The sequence below is a fragment of the Pinus tabuliformis genome, chromosome 9 (genome assembly GCF_031772625.1).
Source record: "Pinus tabuliformis cultivar Carrire ecotype Pingquan chromosome 9, CPIR1, whole genome shotgun sequence".
Lineage (NCBI taxonomy): Eukaryota > Viridiplantae > Streptophyta > Pinopsida > Pinales > Pinaceae > Pinus > Pinus tabuliformis.
Window position 1 is genome coordinate 138,169,419 of NC_142307.1, and position 10,881 is coordinate 138,180,299.

The 10,881-nt window shown below is 41.4% G+C and overlaps 1 protein-coding gene across 1 annotated transcript; it reads right to left on the reverse strand.

Annotated features, from left to right (window-relative positions):
- Positions 1-274: 274 nt before the first annotated feature.
- Positions 275-6,177, reverse strand: LOC149147481 (uncharacterized). Its single transcript, XM_089441850.1, has 3 exons — positions 4,483-6,177; positions 3,092-4,279; positions 275-3,001 (listed from the first exon to the last, which is right to left on the reverse strand). Exons 1-3 carry the CDS (start codon positions 6,175-6,177, stop codon positions 275-277), a joined length of 5,610 nt encoding a protein of 1,869 aa, XP_089297976.1.
- Positions 6,178-10,881: the final 4,704 nt, after the last annotated feature.

Sequence of the window (10,881 nt, forward strand, 5' to 3'; positions counted from 1 at the left end):
TTTAAGTTTTTTTTTTTTTCCACTGGAAAAATCAGTAATTTTCATTAAGATTAGAAAATTACATATAGTAGATGCCGTTGGCATTGCTGTGATGTTCATACAAAATTCACCTCACAGGGTGATTGTATCAGAGCATATTACAAAAATGAGCTAGGTACATGCATATGTCTGGCTGTTTTAGCCTATTCGAGTTCGCATAGGATCCATTTGCATACAAAATAATGACCATAGTTATGTACAGTTCCATCATGACAAAAAATACTATCCATTACTGTCAGCTATCGGGACTGTTGTCCCTCTGTTCTCTCTGGTCTATGTATGGCCTGTGGTAGAACCTGTGTTCTTCAGTTCCTTTCTGCTCCACAATTAGCCATTCGCCTCTGGGAAGTATCGAGGCCTCTTTGGATAATTTGTCAGCCTCGCTGTTATGTTCTCTGTAAATGTGTAAACAAGAGAAATGATTAAATGCTGCTTTGAGTGTGAGAGCATCATATAATATATTGCTGAGTGTGTGTGTATGACATGTAGTGACATTATTGATCCAGTTAACGACCATCATTGAATCCCCAAAAATGTTGAGATTTGTATGCTGATGTGTTAAAGCAAAATGCAATAGATTCCGGATGGCAGAAAGCTCAGCAAAATTATTAGATCCTCTGCCGAATCCCATTTTTACAAGGTATCTGTGGTGTTCATTTATGTGCAGTACGAATCCACCTCCACATCCCGTTTGGTTTGCTGCCCCGTCGAAGAAGGCCCACGGGGTCGATTTGTCAATAGTGGGCAGGGCCTGTATCGACCTGGTTCGAGGTGGGGGAGGGTCGGGTAATTCTTGGTACGCGGCGATGATGGTAGCTTCTGTCCGGGGCCAAGATACTGTTTGATCCTCGAAAATAACACGATTCCGCGCAAGCCAAGTATACCATGTTGCCACGAGGGGAAGATTTAAAAGTTTGGAGCCCGGGTGACTGTGAGTCCATGCAGTCCAAGCACCCGATAGTTCATCCCCATTCCAATTCCCTGCTATGCCCAATTGAGTGCATATGTTGTTCCATAGAGTGTGTATAGCCGGACAGTGTAGAAAAATGTGATCCGAGGTCTCAGATGCAGCCTTGCAAAATGTACACCAGGAAGGACCATAGATGGATCTGCGAGTAAGATGTTCGCCCGTGGGGACGATACCTTTGAGGGCACACCAGAAAAATAATCTGGAGCGAGGTGGAGCCTTTAACTTCCAAATGACATGCCACCACGAAGGTATTGGATCAGGTATTCTGTGAGAGATGAGTGCTCTGTATCCAAACTTTGGAGCGTATATACCATGATCCGCCATACACCAAATGAGTTCATCAGGACCTTGTTTGATGCGAATATGGGATTCAGATAATGCAGTAATATAGTCATTCCATTCCTGATGCCATTGCGGGGGGAGATCGAGTTGCTGGGCCGATTTCCAAGCTTGGGAAAATATGTCTGTGCGCAGATGATCGGCGATATGAGCAAAATTCTGAATGTCTCGATTATGTAGGTGTGTAATGAGGTCACGGTTGAGGATGTGTCTGCCCCCACTGTTGATCCACGGATCCAGGCCAATCCTGCCCGACGAGCCATCATTAATTCTCCATACTAGATTATCTCGAATGAGGGGAAGGGAATGAATCAAGGCCTTCCAGATTGATGAGCATCCCTTCGATGACCAAGTTGGTAATCTAGCCCAATCCATAATATTCTGGGGCCAGATGTATTTGTGATAGGATACATGTGCCCATAGGTTTTGACTGGTTAATAAGGTCCATCCCATCTTAGCAGCAAGTGCCATAGCGAAATCAGGAAGGTCTTTGAGGCCCCATCCACCCCATTTTTTGGGCAAAGATATTTTCTTCCAGCTAATCCAAGCAAATATTCTTTTATCCTGATTCCCATTCCAGAGGTATCGGTTGCACAGCTGCTGAAGTCGTCCTAGGATATTCCTCGGTATCCACGCAAGTGCCATCCAGAATACCGGGGTAGCCTCTAAAACAGATTTAATGAGCACCAATCTGCCAGCCCTAGAGAGAAATCTGAAGCTCCACCCTGTGAGTCTTTTTTCCAATTTGGCAACCAACCAGACCCAATCTGCTATCCTTTGACAAGTAGGCTTCAGATTGAAACCCAGGTATTTGAGACCTCTATCCAGAGGGAGAACATTGTAGGGGAATACCTGAAGGGCTAGCCGGGATTCCTGTACCGAAGTGCGAGTGCAAGTGATGGTTGATTTCAACTGATTTGGTAGCATACCTGTAGCAGCAGAGAATAGTTGTAGGATCTTTGAGAAAGTCCGAGAGTCTCGAACACTGCCATCAAGAAGGATGAGAACATCGTCCACAAAGAGCAGATGAGTGAGAGCGCATAGGTCGGATATGCGGAGGCCCCCTACATCTCCAGCCCTTTTTGCAGAGTCCATGAGGCGGCTAAGACCTTCCATGACCAAAAGGAAGAGCAGGGGCGATAGGGGGCAGCCCTGTCTCAGTCCTCTTTCGGAGTGAAAAAAGGGGGAGGCCGAGCCATTAATGAGGATACTGAAGGTAGGGGAGGATATACAGGCCATGATCCAAGAGATGTAGGCATGAGGAAAACCCAGGTGGATGAGGATCATTTTTATATAGAGCCAGCTGACCCGGTCGAAGGCTTTTGAGAGGTCAATTTTGAGGAGAATGGCTTTTAGATGCCTGGACCATATGGAGTGTATTGCTTCTTGGGCGAGACCAATGGCCTCGTGAATCTGCCTAGATTCAAGGAAAGCAAATTGTTGCGGGGCAATGGATCTGGAGAGGATAGGTCTAAGACGATTTGCAATGGTCTTAGAAATGATTTTATAGAGGCAATTGCACAAGGAGATAGGCCTGTAATCATCGAAGGATTCCGGGGAATCAGATTTAGGGATAAGAGCAATGAAAGTAGAATTGATGGCATGATAGATGGAGCCCGATGTCCTGCTCTCCTCGACCACACCCAGCAGATCCTGTCCCAGGACATCATAGAAGGCTAAGTAAAATTCAATGGTCCATCCATCCGGGCCAGGGCTCTTGTCTTTTTTGAACCATTTCAGCACTCCTTCCAGCTCCTCTGCCGAGACCGGGTCATTTAGAGCCTCCACGTCTTCTTCCTCCACAAATCTCGGGAAGTGATTTGCCACATTAATGATATCAGGTAGATTTACTTCCCGAGGACACTTATATAGATCCCTGAAGTGAGTGGTGCCCAGATGAGCGAGCTTGTTAAAAGTATCTGCGATATCACCATCTGGGGTAGGGAGCTTCCAGATAGTATTTGATACTTTCCTGCTCTTTGCATAACTATGAAAGAACTTCGAGTTTTCATCCCCAGCTTGAATCCATAATGCCCTACTCCTCAGTCTAATGGATTCCTCTCTCTCTTTGAGGATCTTTACTTTTTGATTCTCCAATTCAATTAGCCTGCATTTATCTGCTGCTGTTATGAACCCCAGCCCTCTTTCGTCGGTGAGAGAGCTTAATTCAGCTTCAATATGGGTAAGCTGAGCCGTGTCTCGGTCCTGTTTCTCCTTTGCCCAAACAATAGATATATGTTTAATTTCAGAGAGATTCCTGCAGAACCCTTTAGCGAGAGATTCTGTGTCATTGATAGGGTGAGAGGACCAGTAATCCGATATCATCTTGACATATGATGGATCCTTCAGCCAGGTATGATTAAATTTGAAAGGTGCCTTGGGTTTCTTGAAAGGACCCTGAATCTCCAGGTATATTGGAGTGTGATCCGACAATCCCCCCGAGCCAACCCATTGTCTGTAGTGTTGCAAACGCTGTAGCAGTGTCTCCTTCATAAGGAATCTGTCAAGTCTGCGGGCAAGTGCAGCATCCCCAACCCGCCGATTCCTCCATGTAGGAAGAAATCGCTGCATGGGTATATCCATAAAATTTGTTTGCTCAAGCAGATTGGTCATATAGTCGGTAATGGGGTCAAATTGTGCTGCCGAGCCCCATGACTCCCTGAATCCCAGAGAGAAATTAAGGTCTCCTCCAATAACAACCCGGTCTTCATTCATCATAGAGAGATGTAGTAGATGCTGCCAGAACGATTCTCTCTGGGTGCAGGGAGCATAAACATTGACAATTCGAAGGTTCATACCAAGTTCAGCAGAGTATATGTCAAGCCCTAAAAACCCCGATCCTCCCCAAGTCGAGTCCACCTTAATGGAACGAGGGTTGATACCAATGGCCAGACCTCCAGATCGGCCAACGGCATCAATGGCAGAGTAGATCTAGCCTGGGGTCAAGGCTTGCATGGCCCGAGTAATCTGATCTGCAGTACAGAGGGTCTCTTGGAGCATGATGATATCGATAGGATCAGATTCAATGAGCCGCTTCATGGCTAGTTTCTTGGAGGAACTAGCCAGTCCTCTGCAGTTGAAGGATAGGCACTTCATGGGGGAACACCTCTCGGGGTGTGTCCTGCTCTAAGGACCCCGTCAATGGTCGATTGCCGGCCAGAAACAACCTCTGCCCCGGCTTGTTTAATAGCCTTTGAGAGATGGGATTTTCTCCCTCTGGTATTCAAGGATCCCCCCTCAGGTAACGCAATGCCCAGACCCGAATGTCTGACAGAAGGCTCTTTGGCAAGAGTCCTTGACCGGAGAAAATATGAATGAGGTGGGGAGGGCTCCGAGGGAGACAGGGAGGGGCTAGCCGCGGGGGAGGAGGTGGATATGATGGGATCAGTGGTGCAGATATGGGGGGAAGATGTTAATGCACAGTGAACCATGGAAGTCTGTGAGGAGGATCCATACTCATTCATAACATCAAAAGAAGAAAGCAAGGGAGGGGAAAGAGAGCCCGAGACCGTACCAGCTTCTGCTGCCGAGCGTGCCCTGGTCTTTGGCGGTGAGGGTTGCCGAAGTCCCGGATCGACCACAGGAGAGGTTGACGGTGGGGGCGGTCCCGAAGAGGTAGGACGAGAGGTAATGGGAGATGCCGTCCTGGTTGGAGCCGGGGTACCTCTCGGAGTATCTTCTGCTTTCTTGTTGAGTGGGCAGTCCTTCGCAAGGTGTCCCACTTTGTGGCATCGTCTGCAACGGAAGGGGACTCCTTCATAGTCCAATAACTGCACTCTGATACACCTTCCCCATTGAAGAGTGATCTGTTCCTCAAGTCCTTCACGGGTGTCTAGATGGACCAATATCCGCGCTAGGGTTCGGTTCCCAGATTCAACATATGTGCGATCGTAATCCAGATAAGTCCCCAGGGCATTTCCGATCCTAATGAAAACTTCTTCAGTCCAAAACGGCAATGGTAGACCTGGCAGGCGTACCCAAATTGGTCCGGCTCCGATCTGTTCCCGTTCTGGGTCGAAGAGGGGACTCCATCTCTTGAGGAGGACCGGGGCCATTTCAATATGCCAGTATCTGCCCAAAACCAAATTTGTGTGACTTTCCTTGGAGAAATGAAGGGAAAACCATCCTCTGGGGAGGACATGGACCACAGGTAGGTCGAAAAGAACACCGCCCCAGATCTCCTTTACCCATTGTGTGAGCCGCTTCACCGAGTATGTCCTTCCCCTAACATGCCCTACCAACACAGTGTTGGCAATGTCCATGTATTCTCCGAGAGGCTTCGATTCGTCGAACTTGATGGAGATGTCCTTGGCTGTAGCCTTTACACACTTGATCTTCTTTTTGCAGGTGCGGGGAGCCGATGGATGGTCGACCAGGGGATTTGTAATACCATCCAGAGATGGGGGTTTTGCGGGCCGAACTTTGACAGCAGGGGTTTCAAAGCAGCCGGAGGGACGGACTCCCGAAGCTGAGGGATGAGATGCAGGGGGAACCGACGGAGGGGGGGAGGGCACCGAAAGGAGGGGAGGGGCCAGCGGATCAAAAGAGGGCGAAGGGGGCGTATGAGTAGCCAAGAAATGCAGAGAGCCCGGCGAGAGCGGGGGGACCTCAAATGGCGGAGATTCGATAGGGTAAGTTCCTGCAGAGGTCTGAGGGGTGCGATGAACGGCCAGCGAGACGGAGGGCGGGTGCTGCGGCAGATCCGGAGCAGTTGAAGATGAAGACGGCGCAAACTGTGATCGAGAGGCGAAGCTAGGGTTTCCGAAAATAGCCTTGTCCGGCGAAGGATCCTCCGTGTAGTCCACTGCCTCTAGCTCCATGTCAGCCATAACTGTCTCTTCATGGGTGTTTAAGTTAGTTAAAAGGTATCATTTAAAAATTAAAAATTATAAGTTAATTGTAACTTAAATGGGATTTAGTTATATGGAAGAAATTTGAGATAATAGTTAGTTAGAATAAATAAATAGTGGAACGAGAAAAATAATAAAAATTAAATTAAATAAATAAAATAGAGATAAATAAAATAAATAAATAAATAAAAATTAATTAATAACGTAGTTGGTAAAATTTAATAATGATAATAATAATAATAATAATAATAATAATAAATAAATAAAATAAAAATTAAATTAAATTTAAAAAAAAATAAAAATTAAACATAAATAATGTAAAAATAAAATAAAATGAATAAATGAATAGATAAAAACAATATATAAATAATTATATGAGAATAAAATAAAAATAATAAAATAAAATAAATAAATAAATAAAAAGAATAATGATAATACTACAAATATATGAAAAAAAAATGACACAAATTGAAAAGACGGAGAAGGACAGGAAAAAGACCATTAGAAAATGGCAGAGCAAAAAGGATAAAACTAATGAACGCTCAAAAGGAATAAAAAGGGGGGGGGTGGAGGGAAGGAAAATAAAGACTAGGAAGAAAGGGTAGGGATCCAACAACTATTGAACTTCTAACCATCATCTCTATTGAGATTGTTAGGCCTTCTTTCAATCTCAATAGCTTCGCTGAATTTACGATGATGAAAATGAGCAACTTTGGCAATAACCTTGGCCCCCTCTATACACACGTGATGCTTGGTATTTTCCGCATGCTCTACTAACGTGGAAGACTTGGTTCTCCCATGTCTTAGGTCCGCTGCATGTTCGCTGATCCTCTGATGGATGGAGCACCCTTTTTCCCGATATAGGGGGTACCCCAAGAACAAGGGATCAAGTAGACACCCTTCATGTCCTTAGGGTCAACGGGATCTTTCACCGATCGGAGGGATTTACGAATGGTGTTGAGGGGCCTAAAGGTTGAGGGAATATCATACCTCTAAGGATCTGAGCAATCTTGTCTTTGGTTCCTTAGACATAGGGAAGATGGACACCTAGTCGGCGCTCCTTCAGTTCTTTTTTAATAGACGCATTTTTAGAGGCTTTAAGGAAATCTTTCTGACCAAGGCACCTACTATAGCCATTCTCAATAAAGACATTAAGGAGATGGGATTTCTATTTATCAAAGCTCTCATTATCAGAAATCCTAAGGGCCCAAGTAGCGGTGTTGAGAACACCCAACTTTTGGGCAGGGAAATGATGGGAATCGGCATGAAGATATTGCTGAGTATGTGTTTTCTTCCAGAACACCGAGTGGGAGAGAGAGCCATCCTTATTCTTAGATAAAAGAATATCCAGGAAAGGGAGGCAACCATTGACCTCTTTTTCCATGGTGAACTTAATGGTAGAGGACTGATAGTTGAGGAGATTGAAGAAGAGATCCAGTTCCTCTTGGCCATGGGACCAGATGACATTAGTGTCATCTACATACCTTTTCCATAGCTTGGGAAGGAGACGAGCCGAGGCTAAATCTTTGGCTTCGAAATCTTCCATAAAAAGATTCGCAACAATAGGGGGTCCATGGGATTGAACTCTTGATAAATAATTGATGTGGGTCCACTTGTTGCTAGTTTTAATTTATATTAATTAAATTTATATGGTTGTGTTTGTTTTAGGATACATTAATTCAATTTATATGGTTTCTCTTAAGTTATATTAATTTAAGGTATAGTTTAATTTATATATGAAATAACCCTTTGGGTGGATAATTTTATCCAAATTAAGTTGATTTTTAGTTTTATAATGTATATAATGAAGGTGATATTAAAGGAAATTTCATGTAAAAAATAGGGACGTGAGAAAAATTAAGAAATGAATAAAATAATACAATGTATATAATTTTTTAATATATAATTTTCATTTTTTTACAGTTATGGAAATCACCAAAAAAACCTAAGTTTATGGAAATAACCATGTATATATATATATATATATATATATATATATATATATATATTAATTTTCCATAAAAATCTAATACAAATTTAAATTGAAAAAGTAAATTTAAAATTTAAATTACTTATGCTTCATTAAAAATAATATATATATATATATATATATATATATGATTTATTTTATTGACGAAACATATAATGACATTTAAATTTAAATTATATATAACTTTTAGGTCACTAAGTCAACTAAAAATGAAGGAAATAATGACATTAATTGTCAACTACATGAATTAAAAGGAGTTTTATTTACAGTAAAATTAATTTATGTCCACATCAATTGTTTTAGATTTTCTAGGTATATTTTTCTTTTAAATTATGTAGAAAGTGTAGAGAGTACAAGTTTAATCAATAAACTATCATAGTGATCATATCATAATTTGATGAGTTGATCACATTCCTCAATAAAACTAGAAAAAAAAAACTAACTTAATTTCTATTTTTCCATGCACTTTATTATTTTATATTTTGAAATTATTAAATATATTATTTAATTTTATATTATATATTTTCTAATTATCCCATATATTTTAAAAATATAAGTATTGATCTTTTAAATTATTTTATTATTATTTTGAATATTGAAAAATTTCTCTAGGTAATTGAGTGCTAGGTTAATGCACTAGCATTACTTGATGTGAAGTCAAGAGTTCAATCCTGTGACATTTCCATATTGAAACAATCCTTGCAATTATTGATAATGAAAAAGAATGTAGTAAGAAGTGTTGCATTGAGGGTTTTGAGCTATGGAGGAGAAGAAGAGCTAGGGTTTCAAGCTTCTCAAGCGTTGAACTCCATGGAGGGGCGCAAAGGGGGGACCTCCAGTCCCTTCCTATAGTAGTCAACTAAAAATGAAGGAAATAATGACATTAATTGTCAACGACATGAATTAAAAGGAGTTTTATTTACAGTAAAATTAATTTATGTCCACATCAATTGTTTTAGATTTTCTAGGTATATTTTTCTTTCAAATTATGTAGAAAGTGTAGACAATACAAGTTTAGTCAATAAACTATAATAGTGATCATATCATAATGATGAGTTGATCACATTCCTCAATAAAACTAGAAAAAAAAACTAACTTAATTTCTATTTTTCCATGCACTTTATTATTATATATTTTGAAATTATTAAATATATTATTTAATTTTATATTATATATTTTCAAATTATCCCATATATTTTAAAAATATAAGTATTGATTTTTTAAATTATTTTATTATTATTTTGAATATTAAAAAATTTCTCTAGGTAATTGAGTGCTAGGTTAATGCACTAGCATTACTGATGTGAAGTCAAGAGTTCAATCCCGTGACATTTCCATATTGAAACAATCCTTGTAATTATTGATAATGAAAAAGAATGTAGTAAGAAGTGTTGCATTGAGGGTTTTGAGCCGTGGAGGAGGAAGAAGAGCTAGGGTTTCAGGCTTTTGCAAGTGTTGAACTCCATTGAGGGGCACAAAGGAGGGACCTCCACTCCCTCCTATAGTGAGTCCCTCCTATAGTTGGGCCGTGGCCAGCTGAGGTAATAAACTGATAGAAACTGCCAGAGGTCCTTCACGAGAAGGGAAAAGGAACATTGAAGAGGAACAAGATTTAACCAAAACAAGGGAGGACAATAGAATAAAAGAAAACGAGGAAAAAGATAAGAAACCGGAAGCATAAAACAAAATACAAAAGGGACCATGTAAACCCAAGGCTGAGGTCACAACGAGAGTAGTTTTAAATAATCGTACTCTGCAGGTGCAGAGGGACCACATGCGGACCTATGCTATCAATTGTAAATTCATGGGATTATGGCCGACAGAAGAGGCACTATAAGAATGGATTAAATACCACCAGAAACTAGAAGGAGGCATAGACCTACATCTTGGGACAAAGTGTTTCTTCACTATGGTCTTTACAAATATCGAGGACAAAGACATGGTGTTTGAAGGAGGGCCCTACTTCTATGCAGCTGTGGGCCTCTACATGAGGCCTTGGATGATGAATTTTGTCCCGGAGCGAGAGACTTTCACTTCGGTCCTGGTCTGCCTAAGAATCTATTCCCTACCTCTTGATTACTCGCAAACTGAATCATTATCTGCAATAGGAAAAAAAATAGGGCATTTTGTCAAAGCATCTGAGGCCACTAGAAGGGGAAAATATACTTCCTTTGCACGAATATGTGTGGAGATGGATCTCTTTAAGGCTCTACTCGATGAGGCCATCTTGGAAGTTTTGGATGGAGAATGGGTGCAAAAAGTAGATGTCTTAGGTAGGATGAGCATGGGGACCTATTTAGACACTGCCCTCTCAGTAAAATAGAGAATAGAAGTAAAGCTACCACAGTGAAAGACACTCAAAACATTCACAAAGTGGGATATAGAGAAAAAGGGGGCAAAGGTGGCCAAAGAAGCATCAAACAGAAGGGAAAAATGCTAGTCTAAAGAGGTTCCAAGTACTAGAAGAAGAGGAAGAGATAACAAAGGTAGATCAGGTAATGGAAGGCAGCCCAAGGGAGAAGGAGAAAGAAGAAAATAGTGGGAAAAAACAGGATATTAATAAACAAAAAGAAACTATGTTGAGTAATGGAGCACTTAAAATGGATGAGGAAATGACCCAGAGTGAGATGGAAATGGAGGATCATGAACTGCAGGATATTCTTGATAGAGAACACCTAGATCTCGAAGGGTTC

Excerpts from the sequence above, each read along its gene's own strand:
- LOC149147481 (XM_089441850.1), bottom strand. The coding sequence starts at position 6,177 with ATGGCTGACATGGAGCTAGAGGCAGTGGACTACACGGAGGATCCTTCG. Across the intron at positions 4,280-4,482 it reads GGCAATCGACCATTGACGGG|ATCTACTCTGCCATTGATGC; the intron begins GTCCTTAGAGCA and ends ACCCCAGGCTAG. Across the intron at positions 3,002-3,091 it reads CGGCAGAGGAGCTGGAAGGA|GATCTGCTGGGTGTGGTCGA; the intron begins GTGCTGAAATGG and ends GTCCTGGGACAG.